We start from the raw sequence: 26198 nt of genomic DNA on the forward strand, positions 1-26198 counted from the left end.
GCCAGCTGCAGGAGCTTCAATCGCCACGACTGCGGATGGTCCGACTGCCCCGACCGTGGGAGAAAAGGAGGGAAGAAGATAATATACATTATTGCTTTCCATCACAATGCTTGTTTATGTTTATGTTAGATGTTTATGTTAATTTTTATGTGGTTGTGTGTCTTGTTGCATTTTTGGTATGACATTTTTTGCATGGCAAATCAAATTCTTTGTATGTTTTTACATACTTGGCTAATAAATTAATTACAATTACAATTGCAATCTGAAGACATTCCAAACAGGTTCATGAACAATGAAATTATTTTTGAAATTAATTCATTAATATTATACTTGCAAACACAACAATCAATTTGCATATACCACTTCACAGACATTAAGTTTGGGTGAATAGGCATTTACATTTGTATATGATTGTTGAAAGCACTTCAAATAATTGATGGATTTTTTTATTTTCACTTGAGTAAGAAGAGTTGCAGCCTTATGTGGAAGATAACACATCTGAACATGCAGTATGCCTCAAGTGCCATGCATGATGTTTAAGCCTTTAAGTGTGGATTGAGTCCATACATATCAAATTAAATGTTAATGTATTAAAATAGTACAGGAATATAAATGCAAGACTTTCTCGGTAGATTCTATGTGTGCAATCTATAAATCATTATTAAGGGAATGCTTTGAGTATTGGGAGCAAAAATCTACATTCCCTTCTGGAATCTGCCAACAGCTGCAAATTAGGCTGTTGTATACTTGCATCTCCCTCTGGAGTTCCCTGCATAGCCTGATAAAAGTGGAGTCCCAACTAGCTCTAAACAAGACAATGGATATAGGAATGAAAAGGGCTAAGGATAACTTACTATCCTGCTTTATGATTTTAGCAAAGCACTAGTATGCTGCCTATAGTTATGCCAAATAGTGTTAGTGAGGCTTACTTAATGTTTCTGGACAGAATGTGCAGCATGTGGTCCAGAGTCTTCAAAAGGAATCAATCAAATTTAAACTGTACTAAGGCCAACTTAAAAACTTACCTCAATGGTGTTGGGAGCTGGAGAGTGTAGGTTAGTACTTTGGAGACAGAGCACACTTGAAATGTTGGGAAGAAAATTGCTTGAATTTAAATTAGAGTAAGTTATATGAGACAGTTAGTGACACATTTTTCAGGCTTAAGTGAATAAGCATGGTTGATGTGCTTCTACTGTCTCAATAACTGTTAAGTTGCTGTGATGCACTCTGTAGCCTGCATAAACTGCTTTACAAATGGTGAGTACTGCCGATGAACTTGTGATTTAATTGATGTTTTTAAAAATAAAATATAGAGGGCAGTTCCTCTCGATCTTATTCATTTCGATTGACTGGGAAGTCAGACATCATAAAGGATAAAACCAGTTCCTTCAAGAATGAAGTTAAGAAACATTTCTTTTCAAAACAAATTTGGCATGAAAATAGAATGTCTTGGATATCTTCAGTAGGTCAGACAGTGTGTGTGAATAGAAAAACAGAATATGCTCTAATATTTCAGTAGTGATTTTTCTTTGGAAACATGGAAAATATTTTTGTAAATCATAATTATGACTTTTAAATTCAAAATTGATGGATTTTTATTCAGGTAAAGTATTGAGGGTCATAAGGTAAAGATGGTTGCATAGAGCCAGCTCGCATTTTAGCCAAAATCTCTTTGATAGAATCTGTTCCAAGAGCTCCATACACCAGCATTGTTTCTACATTGTTTCCTCTATTCCCATGGAAGGTGCTGGTGATGAGGGTGGTTTGGTGGATTGGAAAATGAATGGTGGATGGGGTATGGAAATGGTTGGGAAACGGTGAAGAAGATTGTCCGTAAATATACCAATTAAACAAATGGTGGAAGGGGTTAAACTTAAATATATTAGTCTCAAGGCTTACTGTTACTATAGCAAGTTCATGACATAACACCTTTTAATTGCATGAAGGCTTTGAGGGGTTTGAAGTTGGAGCACTCAAACATATTCATTCTATGCAATGAGGGAAAAACGAATCCAGTTTTACCTGATCAAAACCACAAAATGCTCAAAGCAAAGATGCTATCTTTTATTCCTTTCCTTAATGGTTTGGTAACAACTTTCCATTTTATTTCATGACATTTGAGGGGCATCTTGAGGACTGATTTGTGCCATGTTAAAGTTTATTAATATTAATACGAGATGTTATTGCTATTGTTAAGCAATTTGGTTGTGAGACAGAAAAAAAGCCTTTAGTCCATCACCTCCCTTTTCTGGTTATTCAGGAAGCACAAATAAAAGACATAACACATACTAATGAAAGGCAATGTAACCTAGTCACTCATCAGACGTGGCAATTTGTGACAAACTGCTCTGAGTTTCTTCCTTCTCAGTGCTCAACACTTGCCTATGTTGTTCAGGCCTACTGTCTTGCATGTGATCCATTGAAAATGGTAATTGTATTTCCATCATTTGCATGGGGATGCAACCAACTATGCCCTGCACAAGGATGAACTTAATGGAATAAGATCAGAACACAATTGATTTTGCAGTAATCAATTGCATACAGCCTAAATACATCCACCCTTGATCATATGATTCCAATTATGATAATGTTATGAAAAGTTTAATTCATTATTATTGTAGAATATTATATTTGGGAAAATGTGATTGTGTTTTGACTAATCTTTGAAAGAGCTATACTGTTAATCTTGCTCGGTGCTTTTTATGGATAAGAAGGTGCTGGTGCACATCAATTAAAAATTAAACAATTTATTACCACTTTTTCTATCAATATGCCCCCATTGTTGTATTTTGAGACCAATCAACTTATACTTTAATAACTAAATCATATTAAATCAAATTAAGTTCCTAAAAATGTGAAAATATACTTGGAAATACAATATTCATTTGGAATATCGTGTGCAGTTCTGGTTGCCCCATTACAGGAACGTTGTGTGGGCTTTGGAGATGGTGCAGAGGAGGTTTACCAGAATGCTGTCTGGATTAGAGGGTTTCAGCTGCAGGGAGAGGTTGGATAGTCTTGGATTGTTTTCTCCAGTACATCGGGAGGTTGAGGGGAGACTTGATAGAGGTATATAAAATTATGAGAGGCCTGGATAGAATATTCTGATAGCACCTTTTTACCAGGGTGGAAATGTCCAACACTAGAGGGCAAAGCTATAAGATGAAAGGGAGCAAGGTTTTTTAAAAACACAGAATAGTGGAAGCCTGGAACGTATTGCCAAGGGTTGTGATGGAGGCAGATACTTTAGTGATGTTTTGGAGGGTTTTAGATAGGCACTTGGAAGTGCAGGGGATATGCAAATGTGATCAGTTAAATTTGGCATCATGTTCGGCCGAAGGGCCTGTTCCTGTGCTGCACTTCCTGTGTCAGCACGTGCAGTCACCAAAAAGTATTGGTCCTGCTTATCGATCAATCCTTCTAGCCATTCTTTTTGAAGTATGCATTCAGTCATCTTTTTAAATGCAGCCCTATTAGCTGAAAAAAATGTTGTTATCTACTAATTATTACATTTATGTTATGAATGTGCAGGCTTAGTCCTTAGAAAGAGGAAATATGAAGTAGAATTTTGTTGCTAGTTTTAAATGAATGGGATGCATTTGTAGGTTAAATTGTATAAGCTTAAAATACACTGATTTGTTAAAAAAAAATCTTATTATTGTAGTGCCTTAATGCAGATTTTAAATATTTCATAGCAGAAAGGTTCAGCACCTTGGTGAATAAAGAATCATAGAGATTAATGTAAAACAACAGTGCTCAGAATTAGCTGCACAATGCCCAAGTTTGTCATCTGCATTCACTCCATGCCTGAATTTACTAGTGGACGTGGAGGGCCAACTTCAGTAGTGTATAGTGGAAAGGCAGGCTTGAACCATAGAAAAACAGCCCTCAAAACTCCCCTTGCATCTTACCAACTGGCAGAGCCCCATCCTGAACTTTGCCAGCCAACAATGTTAAAAGGGGTTAAAAATGTTATGAAGGAAATAAATAATATATATTTTATAAATTACTTAACTTCATAATAATATTATCAAGAATACTTAAAAATAATTTAAAGTAATAGAATGTTTAAACAAAACCCAAACTATATAACAGATTCTATACTTACCTCTCAATCCCACAATCCCACAATCCCAATTGAAATCAATAGAGTTGGTGTGTCTTTCAGGTTAAACTGGCAGATGGTCTGAGGGCTGATTTTTCCAGCATCACTTTTGGGAATGGTGCAGGATTGGAATTTACTCACTGGATCCCGCGGGACATCCAGCAATAGAACATCGTGAAACATATGCTCCAAATAATGTCAAATAAATTTGGAACAGACAAAAAATGCTGAAGGAACTCAGCGGGACAGGCAGCATCTCTGGAGAGAAGGAACGGATGACGTTTCGGGTCGAGACCTTTCTGCAGACTCTTCAGGAGTGTGTAGAATGTTCTCGAACTGAAACTTCACCCATCCTTCTCTCCAGAGATACTGCCTGTCCCTCTGAGTTACTCCAGTATTTTGAGTTTATCTTCGGTCTAAACCAAATCTGAAGTTCCTTCCTGCACAAGTAAATTTGGGAATTGTGGATTTGAGTGTGGATGAATCAATGAATGGCAGATGCTGGAAATCTGAATGAAATACTGAAAATGCTGGAAATGGTCAGCAAGACAGGCAGTGTTTTCTGTTTTTATTTCATGAGCACAGATGCTGCTCTTTTTCCATTTGTGTAAGTTCTGCTGGCATTTACTCAAAAGATCCAATATTTCATTTGTGTAAGTTCTGCTGGCATTTACTCAAAAGATCCAATATTTCATTTGCTTGCTTGGCAGTATTTACTGTTCCAAATAGATATCAGGCAACAGACAACTTTGCTAATCCTACTTTAAACAATCATTTGAGATAAGGCTTTGAAACAATTTAAATGCTTGCCACTATAGCCAAAAGCAACTATATGATTACATTAGCTATGTTGGGAAAATATTGAAACATTTTTGCTTCTATCTTTGATTCAGGTTTAAGTACTGAACAGATTTTACTGAAAGATCTTAAAGAACTGCTGGAAGGAGATACAAAGCTAGCTATTAGTACTGTGTACATGACCCTTGAGGTAAGTGTATTTCTGGGAAAACTAAATGCAATTCAACATAACAATGCACAGGGTGGTCCATTCCATCACATTGCTGTTTACATTCGATATTACAAACAACACTCATAGCACTGTTTGAGTGATGTTACCGCTTCTTTACGAACATAAATGCTTAATTGTGGACTAATTTGCATAATGCATATTAATAGCATTCTTAATGAAATGTAATTTATCATGTTTTAGAACAACGCAAATGAAATATTACATTCTTCATTCTGAAAGATGTGTCATTGTGCGATGGCTCATAGGGATTCCTTAATATAGAACTGAACTGGGTATTTCAGTTCTCTGATCAATGAATGACTTTGCTGTTAGGAACAAAATATATTTAAAGTTTGGATATTAGCCATGAGAACTATGGATTTAACAAAAATATCTTCCATGTACTTTGTGAAATATCATGGGTCAATCATGCATAGTTCAGTGGAAACAAAATCTTTGCTCAATGTCGCGGTGTATTTTTGTTTTTTGATTCTGTAGTTCATTTACAGCAATTTAAAAAAAATGTTATTTGGTTTACACCAATGAATTCAAATGCATTTTATCTGCAATATGTTCTTCGTTTTAGCCAGTACCCTTTATTTTGTTAATTAGATGTGAGTGGTTGTTTTATTGAAGATTTAGAAGATTACAAGAGTTGGACGTTCTGAATTTTAGGAATGTAATTTAGATAATGGCAACAAATATCACAAAGAAATTTCTCAACCATTTTGTGATCCAAAAAGCTTTGAATAACTCAATGGATTAAGAACAAGATTCCATTCTCACGCAATGCTAATGTAATTGAGTTTTATAACATTTTTTGGAAGGATAAAAACTACAGGCAAATGAACTGAAAATGAAATCTTAGAAACTATCGAACACAAAATGAATGTAACTCCATCTAATCTTTCAGCATTATAAAGTTTGACTGTGGTAGAAATAATCTAAATTATATCTTCCCTTGTTATTCCCCATATATAACACTTTGAAGTAATGTTCAATTTTATCTGTAATTTGGTCTTTTTGTATTCCACTCCTCCATTTACCACAGAATCAAGTAATCTTGACTGTACTTAAAGTTCAAAAATCTCAAACATCTGATCTCCATTTCTCCTTCCCAATGACTACTGTTCTTGTTCCATAAATTATTTATTTTATTCTGTAGATTCCAAATAGTTCTGTGCATCTTTTTCAATTCCAGATTTTATAAAATAATTCTGCTGCAACTGATTTGTACATTGTACAAAATAACAGTTGATTCCTCTGATTTAGCCACTTGTTCATTTTGTTCCCTACTGGATCTTTATTGAAAAGTATGATCAAAAGACTTTCCAAAACTCAAGTAACAAGCCTATTTGGTACCATTATTGTCATTTCATAGTATGATACAGCACCAAAGGAAAGATATTCTGCCCATTATGCCCTGTTTACATTCCTCTTCACCGCATCCAAGATGATTAAAACAATGTGACCATCTATTCATGAGTGAATATGTGGTAAATAATTTGGAGGACCTTTGAACAAAAAAGAACACACAAATAAGGCAAGAGTATTAGCAAGAACAATACATGAAATATTATTGTTTATTTGCAGGAAACCAAATGCACTAAAATGTTGCACTAATTGCAAAGAAACACTACTAAGATTCCGTGAACATGTGAGACATGGTTATGCATACTGTATTGCACTTTCCTGATGGTGAATCAAATATATTAGTGGAACATAATTTTGCTTGCATTTCCACAGCTGTTAAGTTTAAAAGTACAACTGGATACTTTTCTTTAAGTATTACAAAATAAGTCTACAATCAAATGACAAGCAACTTTCTTCATAATAAAAAATAGCTGACAGAAATGGAGAGTTGGAATAAATGGATCTGATGGGATAATGGAGCAATACATTGTTGGCTCTAGGGCCTCAACTTCATTAATTATTTGGATGGAAGAACCAAGAGTACTGTAATCACATTTGTAGTGATTAAAGATAGCTGTGTTCGCAAGTTTTGAGGAGGACACAGACCTTGCAAAGGCATAGGAATGGATTAATGAGTGGACAGCTGGAGTGCAATGTAGGAAGATGTGAGGTTATTAACTTCTTTTTAGTTTTAGTTTTGGAGATACAGCCTGGAAACAGGCCCTTCGGCCCACTGAGACCTCGCCGACCAACAATCCCCGCACATTAACGCTATCTTACACACACTAGGGACAATTTACACTTATACCAAGCCAATTAACCTATAAACCTGTACGTCTTTGGAGTGTGGGAGGAATCCGAAGATCTCTGAGAAAACCCATGCAGTCATGGGGAGAACGGACAAACTCTGTACAGACAGCACCGGTAGTCAGGATCAAACCTGGGTCTGTGGTGCTGCAAGCAATGTAAGGCAGCAACTCTACCGCTGTGCCACTTATGAAGGAAGAATGAAAAAGCAAATTATTATTTAAATGGGCGAGACGGCAAAAGATGTGCGACATACAGATGTGTCCACAGAGGATTGTCGTGCTGATAATTCAAATAATTAGGAAGGCTGTTGATCGTTTGGCCGTTTTTCCAAGGAGCATGGAGAACAAAAGTAGGGATGCTTTATTGCAACTTTCAACAGAGCACTGTTGAAATCACACCTGGTGTACTGTGTACACTTTCATCTAAACATTTAGCAAACAATATAGTTGCAGAGAAGGGGCTGGTAGGTCTTCTGTGCCTATTTCTTATATTCTAACATTCCAAAAACTTGTCTGTATCAGTATGAATGATATGCCTCCTGATATTGTATGCAGAGTTAAGGAATCCATCTTACCATGGGACTAATTATACATATACATAGTGTTTAGCTTTGTTGATGTGTGTCAGTGAACATGGCATTCTCTTGTGCTTCTAATCGTTACATTTAGGCAGGATTCTGGCTTAGAGGCGTTCTGTCATAATCCTGCAAATAGTAGCTTTGTACCTCTGGCTTGTCCAAACCTACGGTTCCCCTCGTACTGCACAGGATTACTATTGCAACAACACATTATCAGTAGGGTGTAACCAGTCTCACAATGGTCTAAACCCAGTTCACGTTTCATGTTTGTCGTTGCGATAAAGTACCAACATCCAGACAGTTGACTAGAAGTAAATATTTGCAGCAGCTGTTCACTATGATCAAAAGTGATGGAATCATGACAGTACAGTGTCAACGCTAAAGTTATAATCCATTACAGCTTTAAAAATTGGAAATTCTCTAAAAAAAGGATCTTCAATTTTATTGTAGTTGTTTTGGATTTTGACACTAGGTTTACATTAAACTTATCATCAGCGTGCCACCTGAAGTTGAAATATTAACCCTTATAGGGAAGTGACCAAAGCCTTTTCAATTTATACTGAAACTAAACTTTAGTATTAATCTTGGATAACTAGGAAAAGGAGAGTTCTAAGCAGTAAATGCACAATTTGCAATGATATGAACACTTCTGCTTGCACCCAGAACTTTGTGATTTGACATGAGAGTTTGACTACTGTGCCAAGATTCACAAAAGTTGATCTTGTTTAGTTTTCGCCACAGTTCACAAAATACTCAGCTGGCATAAAACATTGGTTGACACAAAATGCTGGAGTAACTCAGTGGGACAGGCTGCATCTCTGGAGAGAAGGAATGGGTGATGTTTTGGGTGGAGACCAGCATCTGCAGTTCTTTCCTACACATAACACATTGGTTGTTCATTTTTGTTTCTAATATTAAAATACATCTGATTTGGGGCAAGTGCATCAATTAAATTCTATAGATCATGGTGATTATATTATGTGATAACAGATGTTTAGTTTTGTGGTGAATAAAGTCAAGAAATAAGAGAAATGAACCACAATAAATAGCAAGCCAATGCCTCTACAGAAACATAGAAACATAGAAACGTAGAAAATAGGTGCATGAGTAGGCCATTCGGCCCTTCGAGCCAGCATTCAATATGATTATGGCTGATCATCCAAAATCAGTACCCTGTTTCTGCCTTCTCTGTATGCCACTTGATTCCGTTAGCCCTAAGAGCTATATCTAACTCTCTCTTAAATACATCCAGTGAATTGGCCTCCCCTGCCTGTTTGGCAGAGAATTCCACAATTTGCAACTCTTTGGGTGAAAATGTTTTTCCTCATCTCAGTCGTAAATGGCCTACCCCTTATTCTTAAACTATGGCCCCTGGTTCGGGACTCCCCCAACGTTGGGAACATCTTTAGTGTCGTATTTAGATTATTGACATTCTATGTCAATGCTATTGTTTTATCCTAACGAATTAATTAAAATGATAGAGATAGTATAATCAAGGATATTCATGCTTTCTCGATCAAAATTCAAATCCATTGAAATCTTCACCTTCTATTTATTTTCCCAATGTAAACCCATTGATATCAGAGATATTTATAGAAAATCCTAATTGCTCGTTTTGATAGTGAAATTGACAAAAGTCTTGTAATTTGATACATTTTAGGGAAGATAACCAGACTGATCAAGTTTCTATTATTTTGCTATTCAGAATCTGAAAGCTGTAACCTTTTCAGCTGCTCTATGTTTCTGATTTTTTATTTTATAGTTGATAATGAATGGAGTTACGTGGCATATAAATCTTCCAGCTTCTGATTTGCGATTTATGGCCTTTACAAATCTTTTGGAGATTTTATCTTGCATAATAATGATCAGTAATAAGGTCTCAAAATAAAAATATAGGAAAATGCCAGAAAAGTTGGGTCAGATCTTCTTTATCCAGAATTGCTACTCTTGATTCCCACTGTCAGGATTTGGTGGGTCAATCTCCTTGGCCGTTGCATCACACTAACAAATTATGTTATGTTAGATAATTTTCCTCTGGTTAGCTGATGAAATTTGAATAGACCTCATTTATACTTATTTAACATGGTTATAATCAAATTGTCTTACAATGTGCCAAAATCCATCAGGGAGACTTTTCTTTTAAAAATAATCCCATAATAATGATTCATAAAATTAGTGCTCTATGAAATTTAAATTGTTTTTTTCATATTTTCACTTTGCTAAATCCAATCGTAAAGTAGTAAATCTAAGTTTATAACACAACAACTTACAGGTAAAAACATAAAGATATTGAATATTTATAGTAAGTCATTCTCAGAGGCATAAAAGATGCACAAATAGGTGAATCAAGTCATTGGATTAACTTGCCAAGAATCTGCTGAGAGCATGTCCCAGTGTTTTAGAGAACCAAGTCACTCGATTTATATACTCCGGACTTATGGTGGCATGCTGCATAGCCGAGGGGAGGCCATTAGAGATTAATATTAAATAAATCACCAAGGGGTCCTTTTGAAACCCGAATCTTCAAGCCACATAGTGTGCTACTAATGGGCTTAAATGGTTTGAAATGAATTTGTTTCATGGATGTCATTTACATTATGTATATATTTATTTATGACTTTTTAATTGTGGCTGGAAATACATGTTAGCAGATATAGCGTTTCCTTTGTTGAATACATATTGTATGCTAAATCAATCAGTTCCAATTAATCTTGAGTGTACTATGACAGTGTGAGACTAATTCTGATAGTATCTGACATTATGAAAAATAATTATTTTATGATGAAAGGGGAATCATTTAGATACTTCAAAGTCAAGTGCTCTGTTAGTTTAATTATCATTAATGTGTATCGGTACTGCAGCTTTTGTAACCAATTAATAGTTTAATATCCCATGCTAAACAAAATCTTGAGAATGATAAAGTGATTTTTCATTTCTTTGCCTTCCATTTTTTAGTGTGCACCACTAAATATTATTTTGCTGTTTCAGGTTTTATATATATGTAGTTCGGTTATGAAGTAATAAGAAAGGGAATGTCTTTCAGTGTTGCAGTTGTATATTATAAATTTGAAATGATGCATTATAATGGTTCCTGTTCCTGGTTAAATATTACTCTCTATTACTTTGTTTAAAATAAATCCATTCAATTATTAGAATGGTATTCCATTTCATAAATCATTATTATCCATTTACATTTCAAGATGCAAAGTCCCTTCATATTTGTAAGAAAAACATGCTGTTGCAGAGGAATATCCCATTATATTAACAGATCTTATTTTGCAAATCATCCAGATTTAATTCTGGTTTTGTTTAAAGAAAGAGCAGCCATTTTCCTTTTATCTTTAAGTAATTTAATAAGATTTCCATGATATAGAGGCATAATATCATTTCCATGATATTACTCATTGCATGCTTAATTTATTGAGATATGGTTCTAATAAAAATTGCTTTAAAATATTCCAGTAGATTATTTAAAAACATATATGTTGGGTTTCTGTACTCTGAATTTTTTTAAACGTTCATTCATTGTTAAAAAAATAGTGACAGGTAATGAGAAATTTGAAGTTATGCACATCTTTTTTTTGTATTATTAAGAGAAGGTTATTTCTTTCCTTCAAACTGAATACCATCACACAGCTAAATGACATGACATTAGCTCATAAGCTGCTGTGGGCGTTCCATACACTGTGAGACTAATGCGTTTGTCTATCTAAAAGTTATGGAAGTTTTATTTATCTCTCATACTGTCAAGTGTGATGTCTTAATACTTTCACAGGGATTTGATGTCTTTTCTTTTGCAGTAATTTATTTCATGACTGTTGTGGTACAGATGTTTTATCAGCAGGGTTTTATTTCTTGATATTTTGTCAGTTAACCATTAACCCTTAAAATGCTAGTTATGGAATTTGCTATGAAAATTTTCCTTTTTATGTAATAGTTTCAAACTGGCATTAAGTGATATTCTAATCTTCATGTAATGTAAATAGCTAAAACAGGAGAAGATATCAACTGGACATCTGAAACGCATGCAGGTTATTAATATCACATTGTTTTATATCTCTGATAGAAATGGCAATTTTAGACTTTTTTTCTTCTGATTATATATATTTGAAATATTGACCAGTATTCTTAAAAAAAATAATTTATGGCATGGTTATGCAAAGCTGGCTTACTAAAAAAGACAAGTATTATGTATCTGCTACTGAATAATCAGAGATCTATAACTTATTGGTTAGTTCTATGACATATGCAACTTATTCTCTCCCCCACTGCAAGGTTATTTGTATTCTGCACTGAATTAAAGTTACCAGTCGTGCATTGTACTGTTTGTTCACAGACTTTCCATGTGGTTTTGCACTAGAACTTGAAATTGGGGGGCTTGCAAAGGGTGCAACATATTTGGGACTGTAAAAAAGTGAAAATAACTATGCTTATCAGCACCTAAAACAGATGGTATTAGTTGGAAATAGTTAATCCAAGTTAAAGCATGTGTAGATACTTAACAGCGAGAGAGATAAAAAATGGAATTAAGAAACTAGAAAAAGTAAAATTAAGACATTTTAATTTTTTAAATTTCTATCTCTAAAATTGAAAGGTCTAAGACTCGTGTCCTTTAAAGGTAAATTTACAGTGCTTAGTTAATAGTTAATATACTATTCAAAGTTCATTTTATCATTGCAATGAGTAAGCATTAACTTTTCAGGCAAGTTTTATGGATTTTTAGTGGAAAAGTTCAGAAGTTATTTCCATTTGATTTGTTTCAATGATGAGTCATTGTGAATGACAAGTATGACAAAACTTCTAGTGACGCAAGTTGACTTGCAAGGCAAGTTCCTGATTTACAAATGTAACATAATTTAGTATTTGTGATTACTTCCTCATTAAATTAAAATGATCTTTCCTTGGGTGCCTGTTTCATTTCTATAACAATTTTTTTAATTTACCTCAAATTCAAATCTGTATTGTTTAATTAAGAGTTAATTACTTAATGGTTATTTTGGCAATGATGTTTTTTAAATCCATATATGGTAATGCCAATAAACTCTGGACATTTAAGCTGCAAAAGGAAAAAAAACCCTCAAGAGAACCTACCTATAACACAAAAACATTTCAAATTTGTTTATAGAAATGTAATTAATCATACATGAAGTCTGGAATAAAAGGATGAAATGCTATGAACATTCAGCAGGTTAGACAGCATCTGTAAAAGAGACAAAGTTACCATTTCAGGTTGAAGACTCTTTGTCAGAACCAATAATGAGAGTAAATAAGTGATTTATAATTTGCATGATGGATTGTATAGGATAGTTTGGATTGTGTAGGATGGAATGAAATCGGGTTGCTGCCTGGATAAGTTGCGGAGGTCACTCAATTGATTGATTAATAGGGGAGGTGAAGGAGACAAAATGAACAAAAGCTGTGAAGTTAGGGAGTGAGAATGTAAATGATGGAACATAAAATTCGCAAAATGGAGGGCTGTAGGACATGTCTAGCAGGTTGGGGTTTGCTAATAGTGGAAAAATATCACAGATGGATGAATATGTGCGGAAGTGACCAGCATCACCAAGAGTACAGCTTTTATTCAGTACAACACTAAAGTATCAGCCTAGATTACACACTCAAGCTAAGCAGTCATTCTGATTTAGAGATGTACCTAAGAGACCGTCAAGTGTGTTTTATTGTCATATATGTCCCAAATAGAACAATGAAATATGTAAACATAGTACACTGTAAAACAATATAATAACGAGAGAGAAAAAAGTTCAATGTGGGTATATGTACACATACAAATACACACACATATATATATATATATACACGTACACATACACACAAAAAAAAAACAAGACTGTTTTCTGCTTTTTGAACATTATACGCCATTTGGCTTCATTTTCATCATTGTCATTGATACATAGATACATAGACAATAGGTGCAGGAGTAGGCCATTCGGCCCTTCGAGCCAGCACCACCATTCAATGTAATCATGGCTGATCATCCACAATCAGTACCCCATTCCTGCCTTCTCCCCATATCCCTTGATTCCGCTAGCCCCAAGAGCTCTATCTAGCTCTCTTTTGAATGCATCCAGTGAATTGGCCTGCACTGCCTTCTGTGGCAGAGAATTCCACAAATTCACAACTCTGTGTGAAAAAGATTTTCCTCATCTCAGTTCTAAATGGCCCACCCATCATTCTTAAACTGTGGCCCTTGGTTTTGGACTCTCCCAACATCAGGAACATGTTTCCTGTATCTAGCGTGTCCAATCCCTTAATAATTTTATATATTTCTATAAGATTCCCTCTCATTCTTCTAAATTCCAGTGAATACAAGCCCGGTTGCTCCATTCTTTCAGCATATGACAGTCCCGTCATCCCGGGAATTAACCAAGAGTTGAATATTTCATTTAGAAATGCTCAGGACTATGAAGAAGGGAAAAGGGTCCCAACCCGAAACATTGCTTATCCAGAGATGCTGCCTGACCTGTTGAGTTACTCCAGTACTTTGTGTCTTGTTTTGTACACCAGCATCTGCAGTTTCCATTTCTATTTTGGACATTTATTTATCATTCTGAAAGATTCTAGAAGGGAATGAGGATGAATTGTTTTGCTAACATTGCAATACCAGGGTTTCTGAACATCCCGATATTTTCACCTGGACTATTGACCCTGACATCCTATATATCACTTTGATTTGTAGTCTCTTCCTGTTTTTTCATTCACTCCTAACATATCTGCCATGTTTCGAACTAATGCAAGGTGCTGCCGAAGGACTCTTAAATTATTGTGCTTGTATACGAGCTCTGAATGTACATATCTAAGCTGTGTGCTCAGTGACTGTTGTATCTAACTGTATCTGAGATGGTTTGTTACTCTGATATTTGTACACAGTTTTAGCTGCAGGCATTTGCACAAACTTGATTATTCCGTAAGCTGTCCTGTTAACTATATCCTCATGTAGCTGATATCCAGATCAAATTTCCAAGCCTGGCATGCAGTAAAAATGGAAACTAAATCATCTTTTTGGTTTGCCACTGAGAAATGAATATTCTGGACTCTTTGGCATGCAACGCCAGCTGAGATTTAATCTCCTTCTGTTCAGAAGAAAGGGAAAAAGGCAATGACATTTTTTAACCAAATGCATCAAACAGTGAGTATCTAGTGGCAGGGGTCAGGTTTATCATTCATTATAGATAAAACTGCATGTGGTGGCCTTCTCTTTCCAGTCTATTGTGGAGACAAACTTTGATTTGAACTGAATGCACTCTAATATGCATATAGAAAACCTTATTATATTGCAGTTATAAATAAAAAATGAATTGAGTGGGAACCAACATTCAGAAGCTTTTCAAGAAAATATATCTATTCAATATCTATTAAATTTAAATACTTAAACTAATGTTGATAATATAATCTAAATAAGACACAAACTTTTAGAGTAACTCAGCAGGTTAGGCAGAATCTCTGGAGAACATGGATAGGTGTTGAGGTGTCATTTCATGCTGGGATACTTCTACTGACTGATTGGGGGGGGGGGGGGGGGCTGAGTGAGAAAGAGGAGGGGCCGGGCAGAGCCTGGCAGGTAATATGAATGGGTATAAGTAAGATGGAGAGAGAAGGGGGGGTGCAATGTGAGAATGGTGGGGTAAGGGAAGAAGAGGAAAAGGGGGCCGAGGTGCTGTTCTTCCAGTTTGCATGTTGCCTCACTCTGGAGAATTCCCAGGCCAGAAAGATCAGTTTGGGAATGGGAAGAGGAGTTAAAATGGTTAGCAACCGAGTGATCCAATAGGCCTTGATGGACTGAGTGCAAATGCAAAGTGAATTAGTTGCTGAATCTACTCTGAGTCTCGCCGATGTACAGGAGGTAACATCGGGATCGTCAAATGCAGCAGATACACTCTGCTCTCTCTTGTAGCATGTGTTCATGGTAAACTAAGAGGACCTCTCTCTGAACAGGGTGCTTCTTAATGTTAGTTGCTGAGAACTGAGTTGTGATTTTGGTGACTTATTTTATGTTAAAAAGCATTTGTTTTTTAATTTAATTTTACATTATTGTGTATTGATGGAGGATGAAAATAATAGTCTGAAGATCTTTTACAGCTCTGTTGCTAAACAATAATAAGTTAAAATGATTAAATTAACTGGTAACTTGCTTAAGTATGGACATAATGGTCCAGATTTATTGTTCATTGTTGTATTAGAAGATGTTTACGGACATTCCCAGGATGCATCTGACCACCTTGGTCCAGAGCTACTATGGGAAGGATGGTAACTAAAGGTTTGAATGTGGTACGGTATGGATGTGAGAGCAATGATGTTAATGGACTGGAAAGACCATCCTGAGGGTAGCATTGTGTTGACCTTCCAGTGATACTTGAAGAATGAAAACAAAAAACAGCCTATTTTCTTTAAGCCATACCTTTACATGCATAAGCTTTCCAGGTTCTTTAAAATTTCAGTGCCCCATCGGTCATCTACAGCTTGATGTATGGGCAATGAATTAATTAATGTTTATTGGCCAAGTATGTACACATACAAGGAATGTACCTTGGTGCTCCGCTCGCAAGTAACAACATGAACATACAGTAAACAATTAAGAATAAAGCATAAAACATTGAAACATTAAGAATACAGCATTACAGTTTAAACATGCGAGTGAAATAAACCAGAGCAAAACGAGACTCCAGACTTTTGGTTATTGAGTAGAGCTACTACTTGTGGAAAATTGTTCCTTGTTCCAGCATTACTTAAGCCAGATTACTTAAGGCTTTTTATGGAGCATTTCCAACACTTTCCTGGAATCATAATAGACAATCCATACTTGTACTGCTCGTGGAGAAAATGGCAAAGCTGGTGGAATCAGTGGTAACTTGTGTTGCAGTTCTTCAATCTGCTGCATTCTGTTGGAGAGCCCTGGCATGACCCATGGAAAATCTATGCTCATGGCTGTTTCGGAAGGTTAAAAAAAAACAGAGAACCATTGATGCAGAAGCAATAAATCAAAAATTCACATTGAAACAGGAGTTGTAAAAATCTTTCACAAATGTAAATAAGACATCATTTTTCTTTGGCCGATAGTATTCTTAGATTTGAATTATAAATGTTCTAGATTCAGACTCTACTTCAGGATTAGAGCACAAAGGTTAATTGATTCCTCATTGCTATTTCTTCAATTGAGAGATTAATCTGAGGCTTTACTTGTCTTTTCCATTGGTTAATGTGAATATTAAGGATTTTTTCACTGATCTGTTGTCTAATTCATTTGGTACAAATATGGTGTTCAGAAAACCATTGCCATAGTTGTCTACAAAACAACAATTAAAATATTATTCCTTGAGCATCTTTAGGGCATACCTAAAAAGCATGCAATGATGTCATGAAAATGAAGTTTTTCTTTCTACATTGCAGTGTCATCTTTTAGTGCTGGCCCCAGTTGTTTATCTTTGGAATTTTGCTTTTGGCCTCGCAGTCTACTGTTGGTGAATTTTATTATAGTCTGTATCATATTTTATGGAAATTGATGTTAGTTTGCTTGATTCATGTTTGTCATACATCAGCATTGAGCAATACGTATACAGTATATTCTACTGCACTGACATTCTGGGAGGGAGTGACAGAATTTACCATTACATCTCAGGCTAAATCACCTTTAATTTTGATTGTGTCTGTTGCTGTCTTGAAGTCTTCTCTGGTCCTTAAGAGAATGTTCTAATGTAATATCATTTGATGCATGCACTTTCAAAAATATGACAAGAAAAATATTTTGGAGCAGATAGAATATATAGGTATGTACAGGAGGGTAGTCATGGATTTGGCTAGAGCATCCAGTACATAATTATCCAACATTTCTGCCTCCTTCAACGTGATCGCACCACCTGTCACCATCTTCCCATCTCCACCCTTTTCTGCTTTCCATGGAGACCACTCCCTCCACAACTTCCTGTTTGATTATCCTTTCCCATCCAAACTGCTCCTTCCCCAGATACTTTCCCCTGCAACTGGATGTCCCTACACCTCTCACACTTCTATCCAAGGACCACAACAGCCCTTCCAGGTGAGGCAGAAGTCCACATGCACCTCTTTGAGCCTTGTCTACTCTATTCAGTGCTCCTGGTGTGGGCTCCATAACATCGACGAGACCAGATGATCATTTTTGCCAACATTTGCCCTTTGTCCGCAAAGACCTATTGAATCTTTTGGTTGCTAACTACTTCAACTTCCATTCCCATTCCCATACCGATCCTTCTGTTCCTTGGCCTCCTTCATTAACAGAGCGAGGCCAGATATATTCTTATTGAGAATCTTTAATTTCAGCATACTGATCAATTGGATGCTAATCTCCTTCCTTGTGCACTTTCAAATTGCCTCACAATTCTCTTGGCAGCATAAGACTGTGCTTTACATAATGCGCTTGAGATTTATGTCACTTGAAATGTGTTGATCCCAATACTCACTGCTGTTAACCTTGTAGCTGACAGAAGCGGAGTGTGTGGAAACGGAATTTTGGAATTTTGCCTGGAATTTTGTTTTCTCATCTGATCCTGTTCTTCCTTCCTTCTATGTGAGGTGTGAGTTAAAGACTTTGTTCCAGCAACTCTCATGTTTCTGCTGAAGATAGACACAAAATGCTGGAGTAACTCAGCGAGACAGGCAGCATCTCTGGAGAGAAGGAATGGGTGAAGTTTCAGGTCGAGACCTTCCTTCAGAGACCATTATAACTGGATATCAGAATACAGTTCATCTAACAATACCACCCAAACCAATGATCTCTACTGCAAAAAAAAAGCAGGGGCAGCTGATACATGAAGATCATCTGCAGATTTCTCTCCCAGTCAGACACCATTCTCATCTGGAAATATACAGTTGTTCTTTTGCTACTGGGTCTAGGTCCTGTACCAGAGGTAGCTGCAGATAGACACAAAATGCTGGAGTAACTCAGCGGGACAGGCAGCATTCCTGGAGAGAAGGAATGGGTGATGTTTCAGGTTGAGACCATTCTTCAGACTCCTGAAGAATCTGAAGACACTGAAGAAGGGTCTCAACCCGAAACATCATTCATTACTTCTCTCCGGTGATGCTGCTTGTCCCTCTGAGTTACTCCAGCATATTTTGTCTATCCTAAATTTACTTGCCATTATTTGGAGCATATGTTTCACTTAAGAATGGAGCACTTTGAAGTCTGAGATTTAAGTTTATTGCTATCACATACTGAGGTACAGTGAAAATATTTGGATGAGGGAATGAATGAATGAATAAGTTTATTGAACAAGTATGCATATACAAGGAATGTGCCTTGGTGCTTCGCTTGTTGTGCATTCTATCCAAACATCAGATAAGCCATACAATCAAGTAAACTCAAGTACAATAAATAGAACAAAAGGGAAGAGACAGAGTGCAGAATACAGTTATCAGTATTGCAGCACATTGTAGTGCATCAGTTCCATAGACACGTAGACCAAAATGAACAATGATATTTTGTTGAGCAAAGCACGAAGTGCTGGTGTACGTCAGTGGGCCAGGCAGCAACTGTGAGTGGTGCAATGGTAGGGTTGCTGTTTTACAGCGCCAGAGACCCGGGTTCGATCATGGCTATGGTTGCTGTCTGTATGGAGATTGAACATTCTCCCTGTGGCTGTGTGTGTTTTCTTTAGATGCACAGGTTTCTTCCCACCTCCATGTTTGTAGGCTAATTTGCTTTGGTAAAATTGTAAATTGTCCCTGGTGTGTAGGATAGCGTTAGTATACGGGGTGATCGCTGGTCGGTGCAGACTCAGTGGGCTGAAGGCCCTATTTCCGCACTGTATCGCAAGTCTAAACTGCAGAGGGAATGGACAGACAACGTTTTGGGTCGGGACCCATCTCCATCAAATTTCCTTCTCTGAAGGGTATGAGTAAGCAAAATTAGCTTTATTATAATTCAGCAGTTTCATGGCTGTCTCTTTGGAAATTATCTAAATATTTTCAATGATGAATAGAAAGGTTTGAGTAGAGAAGTTGATCCAATTGTCCGTTAGAATTTCCTTTCCTTAAAGTGAATGATGACCTTCACTTCGGTTCCTCAAAATCAGAATCTTTGTACGCGAAACCGAGTGGAAAAATTGTGCTGCCAAAAGATATGCTCTTTTCCAGCTTTCTCCCCACAGCTACAATTAGGCTGGAGAAAGGTGCCAACCCAATAAGTTGCCTTTCCATGTCTTCTAGAGGTGCTGTCTGACCTACTGAGTTACTTCAGCATTTTGTATTATTTTGTAAAACAACATCTGCAGTTCAATGTGTCTGATAGATATGCTACTTTATTTTTGTGAATTTGGCCACTGCAGAAAATAGCAACTGTTAGAACATGATTATAAGTAATTTAAAGTCAACTGTTCACAGATATTTATAAATGCTTGAGCTTAATTCTCGTATGTTATATATTTTGCCTCTCTGCACCAATACACAGCTTTCTTGATCTTCCGTATTGTGGCGCAATTCAAGATATTTAAACTTTTAGTAATTTGGTGCCTTCTCATTAAATGGTTTATTTAAAGGCATGCAGGATTAAAGAGAATAACATTGGTTATATGCTTAATATTTTATCTGTTCAAATTTGAAGTGCAACCAAACCAGCAATTGGGGACAATATTGTGAAACATAAAGGTGAAAGGTTGAAGGAGCCGTTGTTTGGCAATTAGCACTGTAAGTGAAACATTCATTATATGGCATGCTGGGAAGTTGATGAACTGTACAGCAAAACTGAGCCTTCAGTCACCACTGAGATGAGTCATAACAAAGACTATAAAATATTTATGAGTACAATGAACAGTGAACTAGCGTTTCCTGATGCATGTGCAACATATTTTGCTGAAAAATTGTAATACCATTAGTTCTTAAAGGAATGCTCTTTACATAATGTATGTATAAAATCACAAAGAACAAAGCTCACAATTCCTACAATAAAAGCACAATAACACAGTTATATCTTCAAATGCAATTTCTCATCTGCAGGTAAATTTTCCATGATCAGTATTTGCATTTGATCTCCTTTGTAGATTTAAAATAGGTATTGTGTTCATATATTTTACCTTTTCTCCTTGGGCAGTTACTGGAGATTGAGGACAACTTCTTTTCATTTTGGTTTTGTGGTTTCTGAGGAGACTAATGTTCAATTGCTGATTCATCCACAGAGGGGGGAAGGAGGTGGTTGATGGATTGAGTGTGTAGTTTGTGAAGCAGAATGCTCCATCCACAAGTTACTCTTGGTTTCTGTGCACTCCCATTGCATGTCTCAAGGTCCTCAATATCACTCCTAATGCTCCTCAAATTTGAGGACATTAACTAAAGATTCCCAGGAGTCATTGGCATTTCTTCATAGAACTTTTGAGTATATTCTTGAATCTGTTTACTTGGTAAATTTCCTCCCATGCCAGAGATCGGAATAGTGTCTGGTTTAGAGGGGTTTCTGTGAATGATATGGCTAGCCCAGCTGAATGGGAATAACTATGATACAAAATAACAGAACTTGTCAAGCAGAATTTGTGGAAGCAAAATGTGCAAGTCTTTGTTTTGGGTTGAGACCATGCCCAGAACTGAGAGAAAAGGAAAGATTGCCAGTATATAGTATTACAATGGTGGGGAGAGGCGTGTGTTTGGGATAGATACAATTTGATAATGGGTGGAATCAGATGGAGAGCAGATGATGGTCATGTACAAGCAGATGGGGTGGGGGGGGGGGGGGGGGGGGGGGGGGGGGTAGTGGAGGTGTACAAATGGAGAAGAAAGCTAGGTGTGCAAATTATGGTGCATGGGAGGGGAATACCTGGGTGTAAGTTACCAAAATTTGGAAAATTTAATGTTCAAACCATTGCGTTATAGGCTACCCAATTAGAATATCAAATATTTTTCCAATTTGTACTTACTCTCTCAATAGCGATGTAGAAGGCTGAGGACAGACAGGTTGGCATGCGAGTGGGAAGCTCAAGAATTCCATTGTGCTCAGGGCATGGGTGCTCTGCAAAACAGTGGCTTAGCGTATTGACAAAAAGGACAAATAATGATAATTTATGTTTATGTAAGATGAAAGAAAAAAAAAATTACATGTAAAGCTGCAGACATTTTTCTGGCATTTTGGGGGTTCGCAGACCAAAATATTGTCAAAACAATGTGCAGTTCAATTGTTTTCAACATAGCTGATGAACACAAGTTAAGAGCTGGATGATAGACTGCTTCTTGGGACAGCAAACAACTTGCGCTGCTAGTATAATGGAAATAGCTACCATGGAATAAATTTGGTCAGAATTTAATATAGAATGATACAGCACATTCTATATTAATCTTCAGCTCCAGATGGGAATGGACATGAAGCATGCTTCTTTAATTTGTGTTCAAGTATTTATTTCCATTACAGGAAAACATCATGATATACGTCTCTCACAGAGGCCACAGGACAGCTAGCTATTAAGAATGCTGTGTAAGTAGGACATCTAATGCTGCAATGACTAAATAGAGTCTTAAAAATGTTGAACCTTCTCCTAGCCTGAATTTTTGTGTGCATGGTCTTTTTAATCATTCTTGTCTTCCCCAGAGTTTGTTACTTCATGCAGGTTGTAAGGATTGTGAGAATCCAGTAATATCATACAGATTAAGCTAGATTAGGATCAGCAAAACAAAGTGGTTATAAATAAAAACTTGTACTTACTGGACAACATTGCTTGTGGAAATTACTACATCTTGCGCTACAGTGAAGAGCTTATTGTAATGCAAATTGTGAGTTCTCAATACAATAGAGTTGGAAGATTTTAATGGTGCACATCTGTTCATCATATTAGAACACAAAGTACTGCAGTAACTCAACGGGAAATGGCAGCATCTCTGCCTGCATTTCAAGTCTGAAGAAGGGGCCCGACCCGAAACATCACCTACCCATGCCCTGCAGTAATGTTGCCTGACCCGCTGAGTTATTCCAACACTTGGTTCTATGCAAGATCCCAGCATGTGTAGTTCCTTGTGTCTTCCTGTTCATCTTTTAGCTGAGGGCCTATTAAAAATGGGATAGGTTGTTCTGTGTACACTGAGTGTATGCGGGTGAGGGTGAAGGAGCCATTGTGGAGTTTCATTCCAATTATGAACATTTAAACTTCATTCATTGTTAGGTTTGATAAAAGATTTTGACTGCAAGCTGTCACCACTACAATTCCATAGGGCTCAGTATGGAAAAAGTATGCTTTTGATATGTTTTTGATTTAGGCATAACTGTAGGGAATATGATTAGGAAGTTTGTAGGTGAAACTAGAGTTAACTGTGTGGTTGACAATGAAAATGCTTTGGATTATGAGCAGATATTGATGGTCTGGCCAATTGAGCAGATCAATGGCAAATGGATTTAATAAAGAAAAGGGATATTGAGTGGTGTGGAGGAACAAAAGAGACTTTGAAGTAAATGAGAACAATGTTTCCCCACTCTCCACTTCTTATAGAAACATAGAAAATAGGTGCACGAAGAGGCCATTTGGCCCATCGAGCCATTCATTGTGATCATGGGTGATCATTCACAATCAGTAACCCGTGCCTGCCTTCTCCCCATATCCCTTGATTCCACTAGCCCCTGGAGCTCTATCTAACTCTCTTTTAAATTCATCCAGTTAATTGACCTCTATTGCCTCCCCTTTATTCTTAGACTGTGGCCCCTGGTTCTGAACTCCCCCAACATTGGGAACATTTTCCTTGCATCTAGCTTGTCCAGTCCTTTTATAATTTTATATGTTTCAATAAGATCCCCTCTCATCCTTCTAAATTCCAGTGAATACAAGCCCAGTCTTTCCAATCTTTCCTATCTTTCCTCATATGACAGTCCCACCATCCCGGGGATTAACCTTGTGAACCTGCGCTGCACTGCCTCAATAGAAAGGATGTCCTTCCTCAAATTAGGGGACCAAAACTGCACACAATACTCCAGATGTGGTCTCACAGAGGCCTGTACAACGGCAGAACGACCTCTTTACGCCTATCCACAAATCCTCCCATTATGAAGGCCAACATGCCATTAGCTTTCTTCACTGCCTGCTGTACCTGCATGTTTACTTTCAGTGACTGGTGCACAAGGATACCCAGGTCTTGTTGCACTTCCCTTTTTCCCAATCTGACACCATTGAGATAATAATCTGCCTCCTTGTTTTTGCCGCCAAAGTGGATAACCTCACATTTATCTACATTATACTGCATCTGCCATGCATCTGCCCACTCACTCAACCTATCCAAGTCACCCTGCAACCTCCTCGCATCCTCTTCACAGTTCACACTGCCACCCAGCTTTGCATTATCTACAAATTTGCTAGTGTTACAATAGACAATAGACAGTAGACAATAGACAATAGACGCAGGAGTAGGCCATTCAGCCCTTCGAGCCAGCACCGCCATTCAATGCGATCATGGCTGATCACTCTCAATCAGTACCCCGTTCCTGCCTTCTCCCCATACCCCCTCACTCCGCTATCCTTAAGAGCTCTATCCAGCTCTCTCTTGAAAGCATCCAACGAACTGGCCTCCACTGCCTTCTGAGGCAGAGAATTCCACACCTTCACCACTCTCTGACTGAAAAAGTTCTTCCTCATCTCCGTTCTAAATGGCCTACCCCTTATTCTTAAACTGTGGCCCCTTGTTCTGGACTCCCCCAACATTGGGAACATGTATCCTGCCTCTAATGTGTCCAATCCCCTAATTATCTTATATGTTTCAATAAGATCCCCCCTCATCCTTCTAAATTCCAGTGTATACAAGCCTAATTGCTCCAGCCTTTCAACATACGACAGTCCCGCCATTCTGGGAATTAACCTAGTGAACCTACGCTGCACGCCCTCAATAGCAAGAATATCCTTCCTCAAATTTGGAGACCAAAACTGCACACAGTACTCCAGGTGCGGTCTCACCAGGGCCCGGTACAACTGTAGAAGGACCTCTTTGCTCCTATACTCAACTCCTCTTGTTATGAAGGCCAACATTCCATTGGCTTTCTTCACTGCCTGCTGTACCTGCATGCTTCCTTTCAGTGACTGATGCACTAGGACACCCAGATCTCGTTGAACATCCCCTCTTCCTAACTTGACACCATTCAGATAATAATCTGCCTTTCTATTCTTACTTCCAAAGTGAATAACCTCACACTTATCTACATTAAACTGCATCTGCCATGTATCCGCCCACTCACACAACCTGTCCAAGTCACCCTGCAGCCTTATTGCATCTTCCTCACAATTCACACTACCCCCCAGCTTAGTATCATCTGCAAATTTGCTAATGGTACTTTTAATCCCTTCATCTAAGTCATTAATGTATATCGTAAATAGCTGGGGTCCCAGCACCGAACCTTGCGGTACCCCACTGGTCACTGCCTGCCATTCCGAAAGGGACCCATTTATCCCCACTCTTTGCTTTCTGTCTGTCAACCAATTTTCTATCCATGTCAGTACCCTACCCCCAATACCATGTGCTCTAATTTTGCCCACTAATCTCCTATGTGGGACCTTGTCGAAGGCTTTCTGAAAGTCGAGGTACACCACATCCACTGACTCTCCCCTGTCAATTTTCCTAGTTACATCCTCAAAAAATTCCAGTAGATTTGTCAAGCATGATTTCCCCTTCGTAAATCCATGCTGACTCGGAATGATCCTGTTACTGCTATCCAAATGCTCAGCAATTTCGTCTTTTATAATTGACTCCAGCATCTTCCCCACCACTGATGTCAGACTAACTGGTCTATAATTTCCCGTTTTCTCTCTCCCTCCTTTCTTAAAAAGTGGGATAACATTTGCTATCCTCCAATCCACAGGAACTGATCCTGAATCTATAGAACATTGAAAAATAATCTCCAATGCTTCCACTATTTCTAGAGCCACCTCCTTAAGTACCCTGGGATGCAGACCATCAGGCCCTGGGGATTTATCAGCCTTCAGTCCCATCAGTCTACCCAAAACCATTTCCTGCCTAATGTGGATTTCCTTCAGTTCCTCCATCACCCTAGGTTCTCCGGCCCCTAGAACATTTGGGAGATTGTGTGTATCTTCCTCAGTGAAGACAGATCCAAAGTAACGGTTTAACTCATCTGCCATTTCTTTGTTCCCCATAATAAATTCCCCTGCTTCTGTCTTCAAGGGACCCACATTTGCCTTGACTATTTTTTTCCTCTTCACGTACCTAAAAAAACTTTTGCTATCCTCCTTTATATTATTGGCTAGTTTACCCTCGTACCTCATCTTTTCTCCCCGTATTGCCTTTTTAGTTAACTTTTGTTGCTCTTTAAAAGAGTCCCAATC

At 37.4% G+C, this 26198-nt stretch overlaps 1 protein-coding gene across 1 annotated transcript in view; it reads left to right on the forward strand.

Moving 5' to 3' along the window:
- LOC144592034 (protein prune homolog 2-like) overlaps positions 1-26198 on the forward strand; it is a 255624-nt gene that overhangs the window by 44705 nt on the left and 184721 nt on the right. Inside the window, exon 6 of the mRNA XM_078396228.1 lies at positions 4999-5093. Within this exon, the coding sequence (XP_078252354.1) occupies positions 4999-5093 (95 nt within the window). The remainder of the gene's footprint in view (positions 1-4998; positions 5094-26198) is intronic.

The sequence above is a fragment of the Rhinoraja longicauda genome, chromosome 3, assembly GCF_053455715.1.
Source record: "Rhinoraja longicauda isolate Sanriku21f chromosome 3, sRhiLon1.1, whole genome shotgun sequence".
Taxonomy (NCBI): Eukaryota; Metazoa; Chordata; class Chondrichthyes; order Rajiformes; family Arhynchobatidae; genus Rhinoraja; species Rhinoraja longicauda.